Source organism: Echiichthys vipera (genome assembly GCF_963691815.1).
Source record: "Echiichthys vipera genome assembly, chromosome: 2".
Taxonomy (NCBI): domain Eukaryota; kingdom Metazoa; phylum Chordata; class Actinopteri; order Perciformes; family Trachinidae; genus Echiichthys; species Echiichthys vipera.
In genome coordinates, this window is record NC_139827.1 from 14604147 (window position 1) to 14631597 (window position 27451).

A 27451-nucleotide genomic window follows, 5' to 3' on the forward strand; every position below is an offset into this window, starting at 1 on the left:
ACAGGCAGCAGGACAGTGACAGCAGTGCAGTGTGAGTACAAGCAGAAGAGTGTGGAGGGAGGGGGGTGGCCTTCAGAGGCTCATACTTGCTGCAGGAATAGTGGAAGCATTGTGAAGCCAAACCCAAAGGCTGAGTAGCAATTATTTGTGGTTCTGTTCTTTGAACAAGTGACAGTGTAGGACATTGTTTGAAACTGTGCAGCAGTGACAGATACAGCCTATTAAGTGTCCTAGTGTGAGGTGACTGGGGGTGGAGGCTGGGGCAAGGGTAAAACATTTGTGCAGAGAGCAAATGTGCTTAATTTTTTTTTTTTTTTTTTAAAGATATGATCGTATTTTAAAAAAATGAAACCCAGAAAAGATTTTGTGTGCAAAACAAAAACAGCCAACTTCCTGTATATGCAATCACTATTAACTATGGTGAGATATACACAACCACAAAAAAGCTTATTGCGAGCTTACACTGTCGTCACCCGTGAATGGAGTTAATAGTTAGTCAACCAGTGATACATGCAAAAGCTCTCCATGCATTTAAAGACATCCAGCATCACAAGATAAACTGAAATAGCTTGGCTTTAGAAGGAATAAAGTTAAGGTTAGACATTATTCCAATGTACGTGCATCAAGTCCTAGAGCCAAGCTACTCAGCTGACCCTGAACAAACCAATCCAAAGTAATGTAATGAAAGTCAAATCTTTGTGCAACAGTGACATGCATAAGCATAAGTTAACATTGATACAGTGCTGTAGAACAATGCAGCAAGAACGCTGAAAAAACAAACAAAAGAAAAGTAGTTGAAAAGAGCTAAAAACAGCAACACACCCATGGTGAACCGGAGGGAAATTAAAGTAGCAGCAGAATGAGCAGGATTGCACTCTTGAGGCTGGAGAGCTTGTCAAACTTCTTTTGCTGCTTGAGATGCTGAAGTTGATCCATGGATGAGAAGGTCTGGCGGTTTGGAAGATCAACTTACGGCAGATTCAATCCAATGATGTGGCTTGTCAGTTTTAAGTCTTTAAAAAAAAAAAGTTAGGGCATGGGTTCCACTGTCCAGTTTTCAACGGAAAGGCGAGTGTATGGCAAGGGTAGAGCGGCGAGAAGAGGTAGGCTTCATGGTTGTCTGAGTGGAAGTGTCTATTATATAACGATATGTACAGAGCCACTAGAAAAAAACTGGAAGTTTGTAAGACCTTGAAATGAATGAGTGGTGTTGGATGACTTGTCTCGCACAACAGACCACTCCCAAGCGCTCATATCAATAAAACTGTACGGTGAGAGAATACATCATGGTAAAAAATCTAATCTTTATTTAAAGTTTTAAAGGTTCATTACTCCAAAAAGATGGATAAACACAAGAAAAAGCTGGGGTACAATTTAAAGTGCAAGGAGAGTTGAGGAGTGATAGGGGGGGAAGGAAGATTGCCTGTATCGTAAGGTAGGAGGGCAAAATCAAACAGGAATATAAACTCAAACTTCATTGTCAGTTATCAGCTTTGTTCAGTATAAAAGTATTAGGATAAATACACATGAAACATGATACATAGTTCATTCCACATTTCTTTTGTTATGCTTAAATGTTCCCTCTTTAAGAGCTGTAAACAGACAAGTCAAAACCATGCCAGTTTAGGGCAACCACATAATTCTGTGTTAAATAAAACAGAAACCAAACCCAGGCACGCTCACACATTAGGAGTAAATAGTAGTAGCTATTGCACATACAGGAATTTAAGCCGTATACTCATCATGGAAATTATATATCAGAGGCAAGTGCCACTGCTGTCCTCTTTTTTTAAAATCTTTTTTCCCTTGTTTTGCTCTCTGTTTTTTGACTTTGATTATGTCCACCCCCAGAGATTTCAGGACAAACACTGACGACAAGAGCTACAACAGTGAGATATTTTGGGGAGGCTGGAGTTGGGCCAGAGACAGTTGAGGGACATTACTTGGGCTGTTGGGGAGACGGTTAACTATACATTACCTGCAAAAGAGTTATCAGTCTTTTCACAGATAGCAGAATAGTAGGGAGGCTGGACTTCATCTGGGTTTTCTTCTGGTTGCTGGAAAATGCTCAGAGTCGACTCAGCATCCAGGGCTTCTTCTGGCCCCGGCCCTACCTCCTCGACATGCTCAGCAGACTCAGTTTCCTGCTTCCCACATTCGATGTACTGCTGCTCTGCGAGGCACGGCTGGATGTGCGGCTGGGGGATCAGAAAGGGCTCCTTGGCCTCCTCGGGCAGCTCCTCCAGGGAGAAGATGCCAGGGCTCTTGATGCAGCTCTCTCCTGTGGACTGGGCGTTGGAGTTTGAGGCTGTGGTCATAGTGTCAAAGCCGTAAGATGCCAACGATGTAGCTGAAGGTGGGGTGGTGTCTTCGCCTGCACCGCCCTCCGCCGCATCCGTGTCAGCCTCCTCTCCCTCTTCCACTGTGGACAGGAAGCCCTGGGCTGAAGGCTGACTGTCAAAGGTTATGCTGCTGACTACTTGACTTTCCAACGAATCGTCCAGCTGAGCCTCTCCCTCTGTGTCGCTGGCCTCATCTTCTGTCACTGAGGTGGAGGAAGGGTTGGATGTGGGGGCAGTTGCAGGACCTCCCAGGACTTCATCAGCAGGAAGGGTCTCAGCCTCAGCTTCCTCCTCTCCTTCCTGGTCCTGTGGAGAAAGCTCTTGGTCTTGCACATCTTGAGGCTGGAGCTTCCCGTCTCGACTGTAGTCGCAGAGTTCCTCGGGTGTGCTGGTCTCACTGCTCAGGGTGCTTGACAGAGACATTCCTGGGGCAGAGAGAAGAGCTGGGGCAAGGGTCTGCATTGGGGCCGGGCTGGACTGATCCGTGTACTTTTGGACCTCTAGATTTTGTTGCTCATCTTTGGCAGAGGAATGATGGAGAACTTCTTGGTTTTCAGGAACAAAAGGAGCAGAGCCTAGTTCTAGCCATGCTTTGGCTGGGGTCTGAGTTTGGGTCTCAGAGTCTGCTTCTGCTAAAGGGCTTGCTGCAGCCCCTCCTGCCACATGTGCAGGCTGGGAGACATGCTCGAGGACCTGCTGTGGCTGAAGAGGTTCTCCCCAGGGATCAGAAAAGGGGTTTGGTTGGTCCCACTGAGCAGCTGGGGCAGAGGGAAGCAGAGGCGGAGGTGGTGGCTCAACCACTCTGTTTAAGTTGTCCAGCCTTTCATCCTCAGCAAAGTCATCCTCATCTGCATTTCCATAGCTTTCCAGCCCACTCTCTGTCACTCCCTCACTAGCCATCTCCACATCTTCATCCTCATCCTCCTCCTCTTCATCATCATCCTCCTCCTCCTCATCATCATCCACATCGTTGTCATGCCTGGGTCTCTGCGGTTCATCAGCTCGCTCTGAGCCCACATCCATGTCGCACACCCGATCGTCGTCATCTTCCTCTTCCTCGTCCTCATCAAAGTCATTAACTGGTATGTCAGGAACCTTCTCAAAGTCAGGTGAACCTGCTGAGGCTCCTTCCATGTCAATGGCTCCTTTAAGACTGCCGTCTCCCAGATCATCCATGCTCTCTGTGCCCTCCAGGACACCAGGGGCACTCAGTTCGGACGCACCCTGCTGGCTGCCGCTTACCTCCTCAGAGTCCAGCTCAGAAAGCAAGGCGCCACCGGCTCTCCAAGCAGACCCTCCTACCGGTCCAGCCGACCCAGGACGAGATTCCTCTGTGGGCTGTGTGGTCCCACTCATTTCAGACACAGAAACCAGCTGGCTGCCCTCCCTCTCCTCTTCATCATCCTCCTCATTTAGATTGATGGGAGGAACTAACAGAGAGATGGAATTTGCTGCTGCTGGGAGGGCTTTAGATGTGGAGGGTGTTTGGTCAGTAAACAGATTAACAGGGTCCACAGATAGATCTGGAGGACAGGCCACTGGTGGAAATGTAGGCTCAGCGGGGGCAGGGGTCTGCTCCTGCATTGTCAGTAAGAGAGCACTGCTCTCTAGCTGCTCCTGCGGTGGCAGGGTTTGTGGTAAGGCTGTCCTGACAGGGCTTTGTGGAGGAGAGGGATCCCCTGCATGTCTTTGAGCAATCTCTTGAGGTACCACCTCTGGTGTGGTTTCCTGGGCCAAGACTGGGGGGGCATCGTCCTCTAATGCAGAGGCAGCAAGTGATGATACTTGTGGGAAGGACTGTGTAGTCTCCGCTTGCGTTTCTGCTAGCACAGTCACTGCTGTGGCAGCTGCTACTGCACCAGCTGCACTCAGTGCTTCTACAGCAGGTGTGGTATTTGAAACACCCGTCTTCTTGGCGGCAGTGAAAGGTGTGACAGCCTGAGTGGGTTTGGTTCCACGTTTTGTCTGAGGGGTGCTGCTGCTTGCAGGTTTGATGGCTGGAGAGGCAGGTGGCGTTCGACCAAGGGGCTGTTTGTTGTGAGCAAGGGACCGAATGGCAGCTACAGGTTTCTTTGAGGGAGTAGATTTTGTAGGTTGTGGAGTTTTGGACTGAGACACCTTGGGGTCTGTTGCCTTTGCTGTTGTGGACCATTTGGAGGCAGAGTTGGGCTTCATGGTGGCTGTTGGTTTAGAGGGTTCAGGTTTTTTGGTCGCAGCAGATGTTGTAGGTTTCTTTGCCACTGCAGCAGAAGGTGGTCGACTGACATCTGGTACAAAGAGAAAACCAACAAATGTCAGTTCACTCAATGTGCTTCAACTTCTTGCTACTTTACCGTTGACACTATAGGCTGGCAACTTGAAAGTGTCGAACCAAATCCATCAGATATGTTTATGCAATCTAAATGCAGATGGCACTTGGATTCAGAAGAGTGATTCTAAGTTGGAACAAGGAGAAACTTCTTACCTTTCTTAGCAGCAACAGTTTTGGGAGGCTGTGCCGCTGTGGTCCTGCCAGTAGAGGGTGCTGTAGTAACTCTAGATGCAGCAGTTTTGGCAGTTGCAGCTGTGGTGGGCTTGACTGTAGCTGTGGTGGTGGGCCTGTGTGTGGTCGATGCAGGTCGAGAAGTTGTGTTGGGCCTGGATGTGGTGGATGCGGGTCGAGATGTTGAGGGACCTGTAGCAGGCCTGGAGGAAAAGAAACAAAGACATGTTCAGGTGAGACAAAAACAAATTAAACAAAAACAAGTTATAGCAACCTAATTGTGTGGTGCATTCACTTTTGTTGGCAACGATCCAAACATGAGATCTGATGCTCTGCATTTACAAGCATGAATAAATGACCTGCCCTAAAGTAAACCACAAAAGCAATTTCAATAATGGGAGCCCATTAACACAACACCATCCATCTACTGCCACACTGTAATCCCTTGTTCATTCTCCAATCACTTCAAAGAGGCGAGGACAAGGTGTAATGAGAAGGGAAATAATGAGAACCATGAAAGGGAAATTGAAAGCTTGAATTGGGGAAGAATAGAGGAGAGGAGAACTGAGGGGAATGGAAATCTTGAATTGGGGAAGAATTGAGGAGAGGAGAACTGAGGCAACAAACCGTGACAGGAGCAGAGAGGGAAAGAGTTGTTGGAGCTGAGGGTACTGAGATTAAAAATGAATGATCAGCAGAATGCAAAGACAAAAGAACAACAAGAAAAAAAATGAAGGTGGACAAACAGAAGAGGAAGGAAATCAAGGACATTGAAAGAATGTTTAAAAAGACGAGGAGAGGGGAAAATAATAGCTAATAGCTAAGAACACATGCAGCAGGAGGGAAAATAAAGAATCGGTCCCATTTTAAGTTCCAGGCCGACTACTGGAGTTCAGACTGCACTAATTTACTCAATCACTACAACAAGCTAAAACTCCTTTCCTCGCCTTCTCTCTTCTTCCATTAGGCTCCTCTCCTAGAGAAGCGAAGTGATGCAATGTGCGCTCTGTCATCAGCACGGATGCACTGTAGACTACAGCCTTCAACACATACAGTAAAATGTTTTCACTTTTCTTCACTTGAAATGTGACCTCATCTACATGTTAAAAAAAAAACAAAAAAATAGGGACTCAATCCTGCACCTTTACCCTCCCTGACTGAATCAGATGGCACTACCTGAACCCAACTATGTATTTTTGTTTTATTTCATAAATTACTGACTGGTCTCCGGGCTAACATAAGCATTGGCTACATTCTTTCCCTCTGGGCATTGCCAATTCAAATCTGTTTTTTTAATAATACAAATGATGCGCAAGGGCTCAGTTGATTGGCAGAGAGTCAGAGAGAGAAAGAAAGTTATTAGAAAACGACATCTGAAAATATCCAAACCTGAACCTCATCCAAGCCCTTAGCATTACGCAACAACATGACATGAACCCAAAACTTGATACTTTCAAGTGGCCCGTTAGATTTGGGTCTGAAGGAAGAACTGCAATGTTTGGTCGAGCCCCGATCTGATGCTAGCAGTAGGGGTCGAGCTGGTTAGTCTAATACCTTTTTTTTTTTTTACATACGAGTGTGTCAAGTTTGATTTCAAAACGTGCCGGAAAACCCAGTATAAAGCAGCCCGGAGGCCAATAAAATGGTTACTTCTTTTTTCACATCTTTACTCAGTCTCTTTTTCAAACTTGGTGCAGAGTGATTTGGAGTGATGTCAGATCGTTGCTTGTGCCGAGACCAGACGAAATTTGTGGTTGAGACGTAGCAGACATTACCGACGAAGGCAACATGCGTCGTAGCATCGTGCTGAAAAAGGAGGTGAGAATAAGCGTGTCCCCTGGGCGTTATTTTTCCATCAGTGTCGATAAATACCCACAACTCCTGCAGAATTATTTGTCCCCAGGACTGCACTGGAAGAACAGTGCAATTCAGCAGATTTCCCCCAAAATTTGACCCTATGACACATCAAATAAAATGTGGTATAGAAGGCAATGGAGGCAGCCAAACTTTTCAACTAATAGACCATTTCTTGTAGTTTTAAGCAATGTAGCACATATAATATATTTGTAGGGATCTTTATGTTACAGAGGCTAGACTTCTTTGTGATATTATTCAATTAAGTTTTTCAGAGCCGTGCTGAGGGCCACATCAAAGCCTTTTCTCCAAACAGATCAACTGAAGCAAGCAATTATGAAGTATTTCCATGCGCCGACACCCCCTTATTGGGTTCAATTTGATTAGTGAAAGTGATTTGTCAGAGACATCTGTGCAGTGCAGTGATATGAGCAGCAGTAACCTACATAATAATCTGAATGTTGCTTATGCTGTGCTATACTGGGCTCTGTGAAATTGGCACACAAAAGATTTATCTTTCGAGGCTCCAAGAATTTGACGTAGTCTGCGCTGCAAAGCACTGCTGCATTGGCTAACCTACAAACAAAGTCAGGCGGGCAAATGAGCGAGCCAGCCGCAGGCAGTACTAGCTAAAAGTTGGTGTGCAAAAAAATGCAAAACTTCAGCACTGAACAGAATCAGATTTATTAGAAACAGCTGCCATACAAATGAACTTTCACAGAAACCAAGAGCTCCACAATCGAATGCATTTGCCTTAAGGAACTGTGTGACCCCACCACCAATTACAACAATCTCCATTACATCCTCCTTTGGACTGACAGAGACGCACTGATTTTGATGGCTTCCAGCAGAGTAGCATGCCTGCACACAGATGCCGCTCCCACATTACAATAACCATTACAATGACCATTTGTTTCCACAAGATCAGACAACCACTGCGGACTGCAGACTCATAGGGATATTGTAATTGGCTGCTATCAGACAGAAGACTTGGACTGCATTTTACTGTAATGTGAAGTCGTGTCGGACACTGAGATGCTATCTACCCAGAGTGAATGTTTGATAATGATGAAAAATAAACAAGGAGTTACATACAGTTAGACAGAAGAACATTTGAGCAGAAATAACAGAACAGGGAAAAGGTAGAAAAAGTTGCATTCAATTAAGCTTTTTCAAATCTATTCCCGCATGAAAGCAAAATATGAATTGACAGTACGACTCAATTATGGCAGGAACTGAGGCGGATATAACTGAGTGAATGACTTTCTTAAAGTGAGGAGTGAGTGAGACTGAAGGATACACAATATAACCCTTACCCTTCCCTCTTGTTTTATGAGGAGTTATAACTCATAACAGGTTTGATCCAGAGACATGGCACAGAGCCTGTACTCCACACACACACACTGCCTGTGGGTGGTGGCTGGTAGTTATGTTGTGGTGTATTAGTATGGATTATATTTCCTGACAACGGTGGGTTGAAATCAATACAAATCACAGTCCAAAGGGAGGATGGGAGACACTACACAGCCATCTACAGGATGTTAATGACCAAAGACAAGGTCCTCTTAAGGGCAAAGGTCAGTAAAGGGACAAGTCACTGATACACTTTATGGACCTTCTTTGTTTTATCATATTCACATATGTTTACGACACATACAAACAACGCGGCCATGGTATTAACATACTGAGCAGCTGCAACATCTGTTTGGCCAAAAATCAAAGTGTAAACATGAGCCAGGGGGATTTGCTGACTACATCCATTTACCATGACTATCTCTTGTTCCTTCTAAAAAAAACACAGCTTGGAGGCTCCCTTGCCATACCCGGTGCTGTAGGTGAAATTATTGTTTTAAATCAAGTCAAAGAAAAGGGACAGGGCAAGCGAAGGAGGTCCACTTTGACTGCATTTTATTTGTAGTAGGAGCTTAATGCAACACAGATAAAGTACACATTTGTCTGTCCTCGCCTTTTCCCCCCTCATCACTTCAAGGGCCCCCTCTAAGACAACAAATGGAAACAGAGCACCCTAACAATTCCTTGTTTGGCTTGTAGGCTGTCCAAAACCAGCTGCTTTACTCTTTTCTGAGAGGAGCACACATTCCTAAGGATTGTGTGGGCCTAGAGCTTTCTCCTTGACAATACAGAGTGGAGGCCTGAATCAGCTCAGTGGAAAGTTGAGATGAAGTGTTGCAGCCAAGCAACAGCACTGCAGACAGTGTCGACTCTTATGAGGCCCTGGGCACCCGCTGTCGCTGTAATAGATGCCATGGGCCTTTTCTGCAAGGACAGTTATCTTGCTCCCTACCAAGTCAAGGAGAAATGACACTTTTATTGCCAATGGGACAACATGGAAGTAATCAGGAGATGAGGCAGGGACAGAAATGGCAAGTCATTCTTCTAAGGCCCGTTCAACGGTTTTAGTATAGTTTGGATAAATTCTCCACTACAGCCCATTCAGTTCAATATTATTTTTCAATAATAATAATAATAATCATAATAATCCTCCACCAGCAATTTTGTCCTTTCCCAATGGGGATCCTGTGAACATAAATCATTATACTCTCTTATTCTTCTCATGTTACACAACTACATTTATAATTTTACAGTCTCTGTATGCAGCTAAATAATGAATGAGTTAGAAATATGGGGGCAGCTCAGTGGAAGTTTGGCTGTAAGGAGGGTTTGAGGAGATTCTGGCTAAATGCCCAGCACTGAACATGCACAGACGGCAGGGGGGGAAGAAGGATGAGGGGGAAGAGAAGGGAGATTGAAAGAGGGGGTGGGGTAGACAAAGACTGATTGCTCAGTCAGTGCAAGGACACTATAACCATCGCTGGAGGAGAGGAGAGCAAAGCAGGTGCCAGATTTGACAACATTTGGCTTTTTCTCCAGTTATCAAGGGTTTTCATTGACCACTGAGACAGATACCGCCCTGACCCCAGGGATTGCTTGAGGATGGGTGGGGGGTCTATGTTGTAGGGAGAGAGGGAAAAGGACTACTGTTAATGTAACTGCATGTATTTGAGAAAAAAGAAACTGTCGTTTCTTACTTGCATGTAAGCTGTAAGAAACAAACATGAACTTGCAGCAGAAACAGCCCTACCACATTACTGAGTACATTCAGCACAGATCAAAAGTTTTAATGCCTTTTCTTTAAAATCTTATTCCCACCATACCCAAGCATGCATCCTATTACCAAGAGCTTATAGCTGAACGCAATCACCACATCTCATCAGCCTTTCACGAATGAGGCTATGGTAAAACCCAATGTTTCCTTCCCTCCTGTTGGGCCAATTGGCATTGATACTTCATGAGGGAGGAGGGTCTTTACGCTTTTTGCTACATGTTGTGTATGTGAGCCTTACCGTAGTCCCGTGTATACATTTTACCTCAATAGATCTACATGAAAGATTTACCTTCAGATATGCAGCTTTAAAAATTTTAATGTGCGTTCCTGTGTGACAGTTTAGGCAACAGTGACTGCTGTTGTCTGAGCAATATGAAAAACAATATGGCTGGGCTGGAATTACATAAGAAATGGGTGCAAAAGTACAAGGAAGAGGCTATGCAGCTGCTCTGTTGCAGGTAAATAATCTCATTATGTAGTTAGCCAAATCCTTTAACACCATTTAATTCTGTTGCATGTGTTGCTATGGATTGTTAGTGCTATAGTCCTCAGTGTCAGGACTAATGCAAGTCACTGCTTGAGCTGAGAGACGGTCTGTTGGGTTGGTGTTACTGCCAGAGAGCCAGCACAAACAAACATTGACTGAAAAACACACCACTACTAATGTTGCTACACAAAGGATTTGACAGGCCACCGACTTGGACATCAAATGCAAGTGGCATGAAACGCAACGCGCTTCATCCGTCACAAGGGCAGACACCTGCTGCTGTTCTCCTGTTGTCCTCTTTGTCTCAAGCAGAGAGTCGAGTGCATGATGTCACGTCCCGGGAACAAGCCAGGAAAAAGTCACATAGGGATGACGTGCTACTGTAATCAGACTCCAACACTTGAAATGCCTCATCTGATTAATTCAGATGCTTCTCCATGTGCACACCCACACACAGTCGAGCATGAACATATGACACATTAAGAGCAACCACTCCATACCTGAACAATTATCACCCCATAGTCAACATGGTGCCACAGTATTAAATGCTACATGAAACCGATCATGGTCACTCCTGACAAATCCAACAAACGAAACTATCAAATCCTCCCGACAATGAAACCATTGTCTCCTGCTGAAACGGCAGGATTTGATTAACTAATTTATCAAGCAAAAACTACAAAACTGTTCTCTGGTTCCAGCATATCCAATATGCAAAGGTTTATTTAATTGTAAACTGGATCTTAGAACTTGGGATGGGCAATTTATAAACTAACTAATATGTTGATTAATAGAAATTGAACTAAATTTAATAGAAGTATTTTCTGGTTTCTTTAGTGTTCTATGACACTTTTAGAAGTCATCTAATCTTGGACTTTGGAAAACACTGATCAACATTTTGGTTTTCCATTTTCTGCCATTTACTCGACCAAATCAATGAATCATGAACATAACCGACAAATGAATCTACACTAAAAAAGGATTGTTAGTTGCAGCCCCAGTAAAAACTCTTTAATAACAAAAGCTTTCTAGTCGAAATGACAGTGAATGAAAGAGTCTACTATGAAAATCTACAACAGCCAAAATGATCATCTGAGAGCAGAAATTTGAACAAGTTTAGTCAAACTAGAGTCCTCTCCATCCAAACCACCAGCTCAGTGTGAGAGGATTATGATCAAGTCAAAAGCTCTCTGCCCTGGGGAGGTGGGCTAGTTTCTGCCAGGGGGTCTGTTTGGGACAAAGAGGTAGTTCTTCAGTATCGCTGCCTCTGTCAAGGCTTTCTGGCTCAGGTTATTTCTGCTAACATGACTCACACTCTTGAAGCGAAAGCTGACTCAATAACGGCCCAAAGATGACAATGGACATCGTTCTCCACTGCTCTTTCAGGGCATCAAGATAAACAAAGTCACTCTCTCATCCAGTTTGTAAGGGGGATTCAAAAAGTTCAGATCTCAGAGAGGGAGAAGTGTGAATGACGGGCAGAAACATAATGCAGAGCAGGGAGAGAGAGAAAAAAATAAAAGGGGGGGTGGGGGTGTAATTGTCAGTGAAATACTATGTAACTTTATTAAAATGTCTGTGTGCTCTATGGACACTGCACCATTGACTGATTATATTACTTTATCACCCCTGCTGCCTGTTTGTGATAGACATGCATACCTGGTGGTCTTTGAAACAGCGGTACCACTAGATTTTGTTGTGGTTGAAGTGCTGGGTTTTGGGGCACTGGATGCCGCTGCTCTGCTGGCAGAAGCTACAAAAAATAATTACGGAAGAACAGAAGGAAAATATTAGACGACAAAGAAATCAGAAGAAAACATGTTTAAGCATAGGTTGTCAAAGACAGCAGAGAAAAGTCTCATGAAATAATTGACATAAATAGGGCTGGACGACATTGCCAAAATTTTGTGTCCCGATTATGGTAATTTCATATCTGTTAATTCAATAAATAGATAGATTATATAAAATAACCACATGGAAAAGCATATTTTTGTATACTTGTGTGCATTTAAATTCAACAAATGAAATAGTATGTTCACATTTTATGAAGAACTTTAGGGCAGAACATAAACTCAATCAGATTTTCTGAAAAATTTAAGTTAGTATGTGCTTATCAATTTTTAGATAATGTAATTGTGTATCACACAATATACGATTTTGTCGCGATACAATTTCATTGGAAGGCGATAAATGATCACATCGAACTATGGCCCAGCCCTCGACATAGGTCTTATCCATTTCCATTCAGTTTTACTCATCTCATTCAGACTTACCGGGGGTTTTGGGTCTAGCTACATTAACAGTCTCAGCTACTGGTCTCTTCTTAGAAATGCCATTCACCGTTGATGGTTTGGTACCATTTGTTGCTGTGGCAGCAGCAACAGAGGTAGTCCTGGCCGGTCCAACAGGCTTCTTGTCAGGCACTCTCGATTGGTTCTTGACTGTGGAAGAAACTGCTGCTACACCCACCAGCCTTTTGGGTACGGCCCCCGCTGCTGATACTTTTGCTGTAGTCGCTGTTTTCTTGACTGTAGCGGCAGAGACATTGTTAAAGGATTTGACGTCATTCACCATGCGGTGTGAGGCAGTACCTGGCCGTGATCCGGAGGCCACTGCAGATTTGGCTGTGGGGTGTGTTTTAGTTGCGACAGCTTTTGGTTTGACTTTGAGGTCTGCTGCCGTGGTCTTGCCATTGGCTTTCTGAGTAGCCCCAGGTGCTGCATCATTTGCAGCTTCCTCTGGTTGTGATGGGGCTTGCTCTGTTATGTTGTCCTGTGATGAGGAGGGCTCTGCTACTGCTGCAGCTTCAGTGGGCTCCGTGGTTTCCATGCTATCCCCATCCGGTTTCATTCCCTCCTCCTAAAAGGTGCGGATCCCGGCTTTGCTGCCTGCTTACAGAGTCCAGGGGCTCACACTCGTCTTGATTGGCCAGTTCCTCTCACACTTCAGTGCCCTGTAGAACAACAACAAAAATATCATCACAAGGATAGCAATGAAATATTTTACTGCACGACTCTTAAGATGCAGAATTTGACCATGTTGCATTAGTCATGAAGTCATATGATAAACATGTAACTGTCAGCCAAAGGAAATGCCTTTTATGGCAAGGGGCCTTCAAGGAATTTGGGGGAGTCTGAAAAACAGGAAGTGAGCAGTGAGAGATGCCAACAAATCTGTTTTCTAAACCCGTCCGCCCATCAAACAGAGCTACCATGGTAATAATACATCATAATGTGTGCAGCATTAAAATACACTTAGGAATCACTAAAATACCACAATAAAGGAACCATGGATTGTTTTAACTGCACATTGTTGGGGCAGAAATATATAAAAAAAAAACTGATGACTGTGCTCCAAATGGCTTCCAGCATCTTGAAAATTGAAAGGGAAAAGGCTGTGGTTTGGAGAGCTGAAAGCCATGAGAGGATTCATAATCTCCTGACATGACACACAGCCCACAGAAGACGGGGAGAGGGAGGAGGTGGAAAACAAGTACCAAATGGCCCAGTTGTCAGCTATTGTCTTTTCTCTGTTGAGCAGATGCAGATGGTAATCGTCATCCTAAGATCGCTTAACAGAGATTTGTGCGCTGGGAGATTTCTTAATTGACAGCATTAGGGGAAAAATATGAAATGAATTTTGCGTAGAAGAAGCTGTAGAGAGGTTGGAACAAAAGGGGCAAGATGTTAGAGAGTTCAAGACCTTTATATGACTCTACTCAAACACATCAGTCAAGTCTCCTCTTGCTCTGGTTGGACAGAGCTCTTCCCAGATCTGTTATAAGTTAATTTCCCCCTCTAATCATCCCCTCCACCCACATTCCCCATTCCTCTGCCCCTCTTACCAGAGTAGCTTCTCAACACCCCCACCCCCTCCCACTTACGCCTCTCGTTTTACCTAAAGCCACTTGTTCCTCCCCTCCTCCCGCTGCTAATAAATCCACTTCCAGTAAATTGTTACACATATGGTCACACATATAGAAGTGGTTCAAGAAATAAACTGTGCAAGAGATTGATTGCAGAGGAAATAAAAACAGATTGTGATGGATAGAAAAAGAGCAAAAGGCATACTAGAATATAAGGAAGTAATGGAACAAAACTAAAGCTTTAAAAAAAAAAGGGGGGGGGGGTAAAAGAGAGCAGGTTCTTGCTAGTGAGTTATAAGAATGAACGAACCGTGACAGCAATTCAGAAAGAGAGCAGACTCTGCCCTTTCAGTGCAAACTAATAAGAAAGCCAAGGAAGATTTATGATATGCAAGTTATTAAGCCAGATAACTAAAAACATCTTGGAAAAAGGATGAGGTCCAATGAGAACAGATGTCCACAGACATTATTTACTAAGTGCATTTATACATCCTCACAGGATATAATACAAAACAAACGGCTAAAGACATTGGCCTTTCCAAAAGACATTTTAGAATTAAGTCTTCTGAAGGAACAGTGCTCATTGTTGTCCAACGGTCAGGAAAAATTTGTTTCCTCGCCAGTTACACATTAACCTCTGAGGTAATACAATGCTGTGGCTCCTTTGTCCCCGATCCAAAAATGTTGATACGTTGTGCACCATTTATGGGGTAAAAAGATCTCAGCAAATCTCAACTCTTTGGTATCAACATACTGGGGGTTAGCCAAGCAACAAAACTACATCAATCAGAAAATAAAATGCTTAAAACGGACCACTTGCTAATTTTGGAATAACTTGTTTGGCCAGTTTTGAGTTGCTGATAACCACTGAACACACCTTCCTGCAGACTCCATACAAACACCCACACCTGTGCATACAGCCCCTGAACCCCCCTAATCTCTTGTATAAAATATACAAAAGCCCTACCCCTTTGGTTACAACCTGGACTCAATGCTGACCTTAAAACAGTTTTCCTCTTGCTGCCTTTATTGTTCTACTCTGGTCTCTGTGGTTACAAAGCAGTAGTGTGCAATAGCCTCTATCATCAAAAACTCTTGATTGTCCCTTTTCTTTTGGGAAATATCAAGCCTTAAAAATGATTTTCATTTAGATCATTTGCAGACACAAAACACACAAATCAAATCCATTGTCATCACCCCATTTATATGAATGGTAAGGTTTGGAGGCCATTAGCAAATTAAAAAATGAAGAGAAGTAATTAGTGAGGTGGCTTCTCACCCACCCTTCTTAACTTTGATCTTGTTTATGTAAAAAAATGTTTACATCTGGTAAAACTTGCTTGGTGAAAGGTGGTGGCGCTCCTTGTCCGAAGACAGACAGGAGAACAGGAAAGAGCAGTGAGACAGGGAATTTGACTGGCACTGCGACGTGCATGGCATAGTTTTGCCAGTCCAGCTACTAATGCCAGGGGCTTAGCAGACAGCAGAATGAATCACATTCCTCATGTGATGACCCCCTTCTGGGCACGTAAAGACATCATCTGTGACCAGCTGACACTATGTGACGCAGCACAGAGAGGAAGTGAATGGATCATTAAAATCCTCTCCACATTCACTCACAGATAAAAGGATGTTTTTATTAAATTAACAGCTAGACTGCTCTGCAGGGCTGGTGCTTGTTTTCATATTCATCACACCACACTTGACACCAATACTATGGGACCCACGATTTTATGTTTGAATAGTGACTGCACAACAACACCAGCAGCAGCACTCCTAAACTGGTCTGCCTGGTCAAGATGAACAGCCTCACGCATTTGGATGAAATACAAGAAAACCTCCATTGTCTGCCATTCTCTCTCTCTCAACATTTGCATAACAAATCCTAAATCACTGAAGATTTAAAACCATACTCAGGACGCAGCAGGTCTTCTTTATAGCTGGCAACACATGCCTAACATCACTATAAACTCAAAACCCTTGTGACAATAACAATGTGTTGCAAGTATTGTGATCATATAAAGGCTGGAACAAAAAAATGCAGTAATACGAATTTAGCTCAAGCAGGAGAAGAGCTTGTTTATAAAATGCAGCAATCACTTTGTAAGATTGTTAGAGGGAGTCTGTCTAGACAGAGAAAGGATCTCGTTGGTATTTACGTTCCACTTCTTCTAATAAAGAAATACGACCTTTTGTGTCATTAAATCTTACTCCTGACCTCTGTCTTGAGGCAGTTTAATTACATCGGTCGTACCCAATCTCAGTCTACTCGTCCAGACATTAAAAGTGGTGCCTGACAAAATGGGTCATTTTTAATACTGTGTCTAATACAAGCAGAGGGGGATTTAGCTGTGTTGAGAGCATGGCAGGGGTTTGGTATGCATTGTCCAGACTGCTGAAGGTGGTGGTGGATGGGGGGGGGGGGGGGGACTGTTACTGATTCTGGGGCGTAATGTCATCTGTAGTGTTACCCCAGCCTGCTGTCATAATGCAAATATATTGCAAATTAGGACCAACAGTCTGATTTTGTGTCTAAAAACAAGCCAGTGAAGGAAAATTAGGAACACATTTCAGCCATTTCAAAGTCTGATTGATAAACAGCTTATTTTCAAACTATTATGATAATTTAATAATCCTTTAAGTCATGATTTTAAGCAAAAAATAATTATACCGTTCTTCAAGCTTCTGAAATATAATGTGTCTTTTCTTTGTCTTCAGTATACAGGAAAATGGCTACAACTAAATATAAAACAACTAAACAGCAGAGGTATATCCACGGCAGATAGTCTATACAATTCTGAACACATTTTCTTTTTTTTTAAAAAAACAATATTTCAGAATAATTCAAGTATTTATAATTTGTTCTCCAATTTTGATCCCCAGTGTATACACACACACACTCAATGCTTGTGCACATGTGCAATTGTGCCATGCCAAAGCCCAACTATTGACCTATTGATCTATTAATCTGAATGATTAATATATTTATTCAGGAAAAGACATTTGTCAGATGCCACTTGCCTGATGTTGAGTTTCAACTTCAAGATTCATGTCAATGCTGCATCTGCTTAGATGATTAATGGAACTAAGTAAATGCCTAAAGCAGCGGTGAGATCAAGAGCAAATCTGATCCGACCCATCCACATTCCGGCTCTGCAGACTTCCTCAAGACTCCTCGGGGCTACAGAGTGACAGCTGGCTGTATGTGTGTACGAGTAAGGACTGAAGGGGCATAGGGAGTCAAATGAATGTGCGTGTGCAGTGTACATCAGATGGGACTGTGTGTGAAGAGAAAGCGAGAGAGAAATAAATGTGTAGGATTAAAGTGTGAATAATGAAAATTTAATTCGCACGAATTTACATGCATGCAGACCCAAAAAAAAAGGAAGTAAAAACTGGAATTAAGCGGCCGGCCACTTCCTGCATTCTTTCAATTCTACAGGCACAGTTGATTCATCTCTACATTCCTGCTAGAACCGCACCTTTAGACATTTAAGACAAAAGGAAAGCTGGCCTGGTGAGCCTGACCGTGGACCGTGGGAGTTCTGGGAGTGTTCAGCAGACAGTGTTTATAGCGTGAAGGATGACAGTGTTTATAAATTAGATATGAATCGGTTTATCTGCTTATTAACTTTCTTCTGGTGCTTGTTCGAGGATTGCACACAGGAGTTAACACAGGCAGTTATTCAGTCCGAGTGGGACAAAAAACATATGTGAATGAAAAGGCTAAGAGGAAGAAGGTGGTTGGTTTATGCAGTGAAACGAAGAGGAAAACAATAGGTTTAATCGTGTTTGGAGGGGACTATTCCTTACTTTGGGCTGAACTTCAGAGCAACAGATTTACAGATGCAGTGAAAACTTCTCACTTGCCTTAATTTCTATCTTCTGCTACCACTCCAAAACCATTAAAATTTACAGAACCAGTCTTCAATGAACAACTTCAACTTGTTAAAAGTGGGACGGTAAATCGAAACGGAGCAGCAGGCCATTACATACACACAGCCTCCCATTTCTCTATCTAACCATACAAGGCAGTAGTACTGCTTCTGCTGCATCACCACCAAGTGTTTAGTTCACGCACATACACACATCTCAAAGCATGCTAACCAGAAAGAGTGCATAATATACCTTACAGTTCTACAGAGCACATTGCTGAATAGCTTGCCAAATCTCTGCACAGCACAAGCTCTCTCACTGTGACACATGAACACAAATATGATACATCATGAATCCTTGGAGGGAGATTTCACAAAAAAGGCCAAGAAAAGGGTTACAAGAGAGTTAAGATCAGGAGTAAATCATAGAAAGCGTTAGGAAGAATGCAGTGTGCTCCATGGCCAAACAATTACACGATAATGTAGTTTTATATAAAACTGACTACCAACAACGGCAACCACACAAACATTGTCACATATTAACACAACGTGATATTGGAGCTTAGCCATCATAGCGGGCATCTAGTTAGATTTAAAGAATTAGATTTGCTCTCTCATCATTCTCTGGCCCTATCACTTTGTTTGAAAACATTGTTGGTCACAGAATAACTGATTCATGAGGTAGAACCATACCGATATATAGTATAATCAGTACCAGGAAATGATAAGTTGAGGTTTAGACCTGGTTTGGTCTAAATGCATTTGCAAATGGTAATGTATCAGGCCTTCAAAGCACAGATAGTGAGCAACATAAGCCTATCTTTGTGCTTAAAGCTCACTCTGTTGCAGAGAAGATGGGCATTTCACACAAAGTGATCTAACATAATCTGATCTTAAAACTGCTAAACATCAACACAATGAAGGATGATTTAGCTCGTCAGCTGTTATCAGTGTATGTGCAACACAGCCATCAGATTATTGATGTTTGGCACAGTGTCCCACTGGCTGTACAGGACAAAGGCTTGTTCAAATGGAAATTCCTTGTATCAATGAAAATTCTCTGTCGTCCAGGTCATAGGCTATATAGAAGTAATATGACAAAGGCTTATGAATATCATAAAGAGTTAAGAACTGTTGAAAAAGAGAGACTGTCCTTGGAAATAAACCACACACGTTTCAGCAGTCCAGAATATTTTACCTGACATTACTACAAGTGTTCTACCACAGATGACACATGGCCAAGGTGAGTAACTGGAGATGACTGTCAACATTTTTACAACACCCATTAATCACTAGATGCATTCCTCAGCAGGCTGACAGGTGAGGAAACACACACAGAAAGCAAAACAACTCTATTACTTGTGGGGGGGGGGGGGGGGGGGGGGGTAAGGAGACATTGGTATTCTCTCAACAATATCTCTTTCAAACAAAACCACAGAATTGCATACCGTCTGTACATTCAATCCATTTAGTAGAAATCACACAACAGCTCTTCTTAAATCAAGCTTAAATGTTGCTGGCTACTGGACAATAAAAGCTTCTGCAGGCCCTAGGTCCTCACACCGGATTTCCACCAGATCAGCACTGTGTCTGCGCCGTACTCCGCCGTCGGTCAATTCCCACCGGCTGCACCTGAGGTCCTTAGCAGTGCAGCTATGACAGATAGCTGCAGTCACGAGGACCCATGAGATCTCTTAAATTCACATATGATGCACAATATACTGTAATAGGTTGCCGTTTCTATTAACAGAACCACAAAACCAACAGTTGTAGAAGGGAAACACATGATCTCCCTTTTTGTGGAGATTATTGCGATTCTACTATGGAAAGTACAATATTTGTATTTCAGGTGGTGTGCTCGTGTAAAGTTAATACTTCATCCCCTCGCTGCAGGTAGGAGCTTTATACTGCCAAGTTAGAAAGAATGACAGTCAAGAGTCCCCTTCATGTCACCACTCTGAAATTTATGGTAAATGCATTGAAACTTCTCAGAATACGGGTGCACTACATATAGGGGCGGCTGGTTTGACTATGGAGAAGTGAATGACGGCAGTGGGCGTTCATAGTGTTGCCGAAGTACTTGACTTTCATTTTGCAAACTTTGCATATCGAATGAGTCATGTCCGGCTCCTTCTTCACCTGGAGGTTGTGAAATCCAAGTGCGCCAAAAGACTTGCCTTTATTGACGGGCGGCCTGTCAGTGACTGACTAGCCGGAAGCTTGCTGCAACTATGTTCTACACACACCCACAGTGTTGCAGCAAGAAGGCATCGTATTCTCAGTTAAGAGTTTTATGATAAGGTCGGTGAGGATGGGAACAATCATATATTTCTGAACTAGTTCATTTTAAAATTTGTGAACTGAACTTTGAACTTGTTCATTTAGAAAATTAACTTTCCCAACACTGTATATATATATATATATATAAAAATTGTGCATGTGTGGAGGGGAGGGCTACATAGGCTCCTCACCCCTCACAGGAAACACTGAAGTTGATGAACGGTTCTTCATGCACCTCATTGTCTGTAGCCAAAGAAACGCATTAACCCTCAATGATTTTACCGGCCGACTGTCTGTTCTTCATCTGTCAAATAACAAGACTGTGTGCAAGTGCTGACAAGCCCCATATCACCGTATTTCATCCCAAGACTGCTCTCACAATGACAAATGCTTGTTCATAGGCATTAAGCATACGACCTAGGAAAGCTATGATCTGATCGAGCTACTGGTCCGACATCAAGAATTAGCTTTATCTTTAACATTGTGAGAAAAGCCCACACCAAATGATGCAGACTTGGGCCCAAAAAACACTAGAAAACAGACATAAAATGCCAATTGTTAACATTACGGCACATTCATGATCTACAGTTTTACAAACAATCCACACCTGTTTTTCATTTTAACCTTGTTTTGTATAGACACACCACATGTTAATGAAAAAACCCTTATACTTGTGCTGTAGGAAAGGCACCTGGAAGATATCCATCTAAAGACTTCGAATGGGGCAACATGACATGGTTATGTACTTCACTTGGCTCTACTGTGTGATAAAGCCTCAATGATTTGCCCAGATTGTCTCAAGTAAGATTGTCAAAACCAAGTATCGATACATAAAACACTTTAAGACAAAACAATATCTACATTTGATAGTAATAAAGATATAAAAAAAGGGGGGGGGGGTTAGTCAGGTCTACAAATTAGATTTTCTTTTTGCAATGGTTTCAAAACAGGTATCAGGTAACATCTTATACTATTGAATATAATGACTATATTGAATCCAAGTTAAAAACTGTGATATCGGGGCCGCCTCAGTCTCGACTGCACTTCAGCAATGTGTTAGCCCCTATAGGCATGATATACTAGACAAAGGCGAGGGCTATGGCTTATAACTATACCTTTAAGCCGATCATTAGAGGAAATTAGAGTTTCATAGTGATTGATAAAATTACAATATTCAGACATGGAAAAAAAAATAAAACATGACGGGATGTTAGCATTGACAAAAAAAATAATGGCCTGAGCCACTTTCACCAAAGGGGACGGGGGGTTGGGTTTGACGTTAAGCACGCAGCTTATTTTAATCAATTCCATACGGGGCACTAACATGTGCTAAGTGACTGTAAGCCACTCAATAAGGCCATTAGGAGCAGGTGGTTAAGTGTGGCTACAAGTTAAACGGACTAAGCCAGTTAGCCTTTAAGGGAGTGGCAGTCTAAACGGGTGGACTAGATGATACTGGCAGCAGAGTACTCTGAAAGGCTGCAGAAAAATGGGTTACAATCTGCTACAAACCTGGCAGGGTTTTTTTGTGTGTGATTTTTTTTTAACCAACAGGCCAGGCTCTTCTGCCACGAGGACCGGCTGGCAGGGGACACGTAAAGTCAATAGGATGGCATCATCAACAATGGTGAAAAGTGAGTATGTAATCAGATCTGGTCAAAAACAACATCATCATCATCATCTTGAAGTGTTTGCGTGCATAACTGAGCGTAACATTAGGGCACTATGAGGGGGAGGGAGGGCAGGCAAGCCCTATTGTCTGCACTGTGCACCATGTAAACCCCTCAGGCATGGTGCCGAGGGGAGTGGGGGTGGGTTTTGAGTGGATTAACGGGTGCAACGGGACGGGGGAGCATCTGGCGCGGGTAACTTCACCCAAAAGAACCCAGGAACAAGGAATAGGCTGCAGGGTGCAAGAGGGAAGGATGGTTGATACTTTTTTCATAAAGTAGAAATGTTATATGGATAGACTGAATGCACAAAGTAAGTCCAACCTGTTAATTAAGGACTGCTAGTCTGTCACAGGTTAATCGGCGTTTTCCTTTCAGAGCCCTACATCTCCAACTGCACTCCCAATCACATCCTGCCAAATCATGCTGTAAATGCCAACATAGAGCATCAGTTTCTGGCCAGGCTTGTTTTTTCTCACTTGCTTACTTTTTTGATTAGTGAACTCAGTTTAATGTTACCAACAACAATGAATCATCACTGAGATACACCTGTTCACAAAAGTCAAGCTTAACCTAATTTAAGATAGGATGTGTGGTAGAAATGAGTAAAGGCTGTAGAAGGGTTGCTTGAAATGGATGGAAAATAAGGTAGGGCGGGAGTTATGGTATGAAGCCATGGCTATAAAAGATTTAGACCAGGCATATAGCAGCATAAAACTCATACCAGCTTCCCGCCAAGGACCTTTGTCCAATGTTATCTCCCCATCCTTTTTCATTTCGTGTTGCTTTCCAATGTCAGCTAATAAAAATAGAATGAGGGAGCTGGAGAAGAAAAACACTACCTCTTATTCAAAAAATTCTTCTTTTTAAAAAAGCTTTTGACATGTTCAGTAACGTTAATTCAGCATAAAAACTAAAGAACCAAATTAGGAGATGTTTTTTTTTTTTTAAACAGAGCTGACAGTTTTGCAGTATCAAAGCCAGCCAGCGACTACTCTTGTGTGCCAGCAAACTGGCTATAGACGGCAGGCAGATAGTCAATATAACACTGGAGCGCCCGAGGGCCAGATCAGTCACCATGCCTCATACTGGGCAGGGTGAGCTGAGGCCAGACGGACAGTGATCCCACACCTTCCCCGCCTGCCTCTATGACAGCCACACCCCTGAACTGTGCCACACACACACACACACACACACACACGCGCGCACACGCACAGACTTTCTCTTGCATATGAAGAGGCAGAGCAAAGGATGATAACGGGATATGCTCGGCCTGCTAGACACAAACAAACACACCCTTATAACAGTCTTGGATCAATAACAAACAAAATACACAGGTTTTCCATCATCTACGCTTATTTCTCTCACACCAAGACCTAAACAATGCTGCAGTATGTAGCCGTGCAAATACTAATGTAAGGCTCCCTGTAAAATCTGTTATATTGGCACGGCACAGCAGCATGTCTTTGGGATGGTATTCAAGGCTTCCAAAGTGAGCTAACAAACAGACTTTGAAAGTGCTGAATTACTCTTTCAATAATTACAGTGCACTGAGCCCAGCTTCACAGTCCCAGACAGACTGAGTGCCTAAAAAAATGCAGCGCCAGCGTCCACCACTTTATCCTAATGGGTAGGAGAGTGCCAGCCTCCATACCACAGTGACGAGAGTTACAGCGCCACCATCCCACAGCTGAACAGCCAAGAGCAACACAGGAGAGGCACAGCAAACCTGAAGGGTGAATGATGAAATATAGTTTAACCATGCATGCCATCCTGCACAGATGCAGTAAAGCAGGCAGGAGTTGGGATTGAATTTCCATGGGTGTGGGCCTGAGACTGACACTGATGGCAGGCTGTAAAAGCAGCTGACTTCCAAGCAGATGCAAATGCTCTTCGACTGTACAAGGGTTGTGATATCAATTCAAAGTCCCCGGTATTAATTAAAAAAAAAAGTGCTCTACTCGTCACACTGGAAAAAAAGGTGGGTTGGGATTGCCTCCACATGGCTCTCACCGCAATATCTAATAATGAAAATATTAGCAGATAGCAGAAAATTGCAAGATTTAATGCATTTTGCATTCATTCTGCGCTTTATTTTAAAGAAACCAATTTTTATTTCCTCTTGAATGTGAATGATTTTAGCTTACAGAGCTTTTCCATAATGACAACAGTGATAAAAATAACAAAACACTGATGCTTGTTGATAAGGCAGAGTGTGATACATTCTGTTCTCACACTGTTGGATCACAGTGGAGAATAGATTTGAACCTTTGACCCCGACATCCATAACCACCATAACCTCTCACAGCTGTTGCACATGAACCCACGCTAAGACGAATAAACAGCACAAATCATCAGCCCTCGGATGTATTAATCCAACAGCATAGCACGCCATTTAACAGGGGGAAGCTGACACTACAGACAGCAGATAACTAGTTTTTGTTCACAGGCCTGTCATCTCAGATAAAAATCAACGTTGGCAGGCTGGCTAAGGTTGCTAAAATTTGACACAGCTTTACAAGCTTGAGAAAAGCTCTCAAGTAGCTGAGAAAGAATTCAGAGGGTTGAAGGCGTTTAAGTGAAGACACAGAACAGGTATTTCACTCAGTCACAGAGCATGGGTCATGGTTTGTTTCCCCAGTGTGTGGCATTTCACACTACCGCAAATGTTGCAATGTCACCACCTGCATATCTCTCATGCCTGACAAACAACAACAACTGCTGATGCGCCATAAGGCACCACAGACATGCCTCAGTCATAAAAGCAGGCAATGAGTCGTCGACAAGACTGAAAGAGACAACACAAAATTAACTCGAAGCAACCCAGTGAACTAACAGGGTTGCTGTTAGTTCACAAAAATTAACTTGAAGCAACCCAGTGAACTAACAGATAAAGAAGGAATACGTTTGTGATTTAGAAAATGCAATCTCATGATTAAACATAAAAACAAATTCTTCTTTGCATGATGCACAGTTCCCTCTGTTTAAACCACCTTACATCATCCCTTGAGACTTCTCTCAAGGTCGTAGGATGCAGTGAATTGCGATAATTATTTTGAGTTCCTCTTCTGGCTTGCTTTGGCCTTTAGGAAAAGGAAAGGGAAACAGAGGTGTTGACAGCGGAAGTGGCTGTGCAGAATATAAACACAGACCCACACCCCTTAATACACAGATGCAGCCTTTCACAGAACATGAAGGGCTGGCAAAACCTGCTCCTCTGGAAATAATAGTCTAGCCTCAAAGAAACAACAAAACTAACGGTTCATTTGGATGACGATTATTCCCTTCTGTTCAGTGTTCTGAACTAATACTTGCATCTTAATTACTTTTCCTAATTTCATGAGAATTGCTAATGAGCATGATGTTTCATAAGTCGGTTACAGAAAATGACAATTATTTTACGTCTTGTCGACTCCAAACAATATCTCAGAAAAGAGCTAAAAGAGTAAGTGACAAGATTTGCTCAGTCACAGAATGTAGGGCTGCACAATTAATCACAAATAAAAATCACAATATTGACTACTGCAATATCTAAATCACAGGAGGGAGTACCGTATTTGTTAAAGGGGAAAATATGTCCTGGTCTGCAATCTGAATATAGATTAAACAAAAGAAGTACTTGCTTGGTGTAGATAGTCTTAATAATCACACCATGATGATCAATACATTTTACAATGAATGAGAATGATGCAAAAATTTCGATTCGCTCCAACATTATGAATCAGATCACATTTTCCTCATATCGTGCAGCCATTACAGGATTTTTAACTGGCACCAGCAACTTTTGACCAACTAAGTGCAAACACCTGAAAAGTATGTCACACAATATTTCCTGACTTAATTAGTTAACAAGGCCTCAATGCACCATAGGACTACGTACAAGTGCACACTGGATTCTTGGCCACGAACGATACACCAGACGAGGCAAACACAGCATCAGTGACTGTGCAATTGGCTCCTGGAGCTTAGCCAGAACGTCAGAAAAGGTGCGAGTGAAAGGGGGAGAGAAAACCATGTGTCATTCACACTTGGTTTTACACCCAGTTGACAAAGTCAGCCACACGCACAAGGATGTTCAGAAGGCTATACACGTCTCAGAGAGTGTGCATGTCAAATTTATTTTTGAAGGCAAAGGGTCATTGCTCCCAAACCCTGCCCACCACACCCAGGCTGCCCATACCAAACAGATTATGTAATGTTGACTGAGCTAAAAAAAATAAAACACAAAAACATCCTCCATCACGGAGATCTGCAGACGATGCCTCTCTGATAGTCTGCTTCTGAGCTCTATGTATTCCTCCCTTTTCTCATGTGGTCTGCCAAAATCAGGAATGAGATCACTCCCGTGTGCAGGGATGCAAATATGAAAACAGAGGATGGTTATCTTGGCAAGAGACAAATAACTGCAGGGCTGGGGTTTGCAGTGTACGAAATACAAGATGCAAGCTACTTCAAAATAACCATTTCACATCCATCCTATCAGTGATGTACCGTATGACATGCTGTATACATTTTAGCAACTTTATTGCACACATTCTTCCACTTATCTCCAATGAAACAAAGACAACCTGCTGAACTCCAGGACCCCCAAATAAACTGAAAATATAGGTGGGGTACAGTTGTACAGTTAAACAGAGGATCCAACGAAATTAAAACCCAATTGTTGTTTTTATGCACTGTCAGACTGTTCCTCGTGTTGATTTGGGTCCCTGTCAGTGGTGGTCCATGGATCTTAATTTTGGAACCCATGTTTTCTGAGTTTGTGTGTGTTTTTTGTGGAGCTTTAATAATAGCATTTGTCTGTTTTGCACAAACACGCTGAATTCTCTCTGAGGTTTAGCAAAAGGCCCAATTTAGCCTCACACAGAACAATAGCGGCGGTGGAGCAGCCTGCTGAGAGAAACAACATGAAGCCAGTCAATAAATTGAACCAGATATACAACTCAAAGACCGTGTGCCAGCTGAGTCTTGTACCGCTGTGAGCCCAAAATAAATGGCGTTGTGAGAGTAAAAACACACGTTGAAACCACCGCCCAACGGTTCCGTACCAAGCTAACGTTACACATCCATCATCACATCCACATTTCAAAGAGGGCGTCTGGCTCCAAAACAAACCATGTCCGGTTATTTTACAAAGATGAGGATGAGGGGGGGGGCTTCCCTTAGCAAAGCAAAGCAGTCATTTTCACGTTACTTTATGGTTAAAACAGCGCAAACAAACGAGGAGGTGACGCAGCCTAACTTAAATGATTTCGCTCGCGCAACACACGTTACAACCGTTATACATTCTACGTACCTTCCAACCGCCGACTCCTGTTGTCATTGACGACTCCCGGAGAAACAAACGGTCCGTCCCTTTCGGTCCAGAACTGAGGTAAAATGAACTAAACAGGTCGACAGAGGCGTAAATTTCACCCGGACTAACAATTACCCCGCTCAGTCGGCGGCGAGCGTCCCTCGAAGTGTCCT

The 27451-nt window shown here is 43.0% G+C and overlaps 1 protein-coding gene across 1 annotated transcript in view; it reads right to left on the bottom strand.

Annotated features, from left to right (window-relative positions):
- The window catches only part of prr36a (proline rich 36a), a gene marked incomplete at its 3' end in the record, with an annotated part of 28613 nt that extends 1162 nt beyond the window's left edge, over positions 1-27451 (bottom strand). The window contains exons 1-5 of the mRNA XM_083937009.1: positions 27279-27451; positions 12566-13245; positions 11952-12045; positions 4807-5027; positions 1979-4609 (exon numbers count right to left, since the gene is read on the bottom strand). Coding sequence (XP_083793135.1) covers positions 1979-4609; positions 4807-5027; positions 11952-12045; positions 12566-13142 — 3523 coding nt within the window. The 5' untranslated portion in view covers positions 13143-13245; positions 27279-27451. The remainder of the gene's footprint in view (positions 1-1978; positions 4610-4806; positions 5028-11951; positions 12046-12565; positions 13246-27278) is intronic.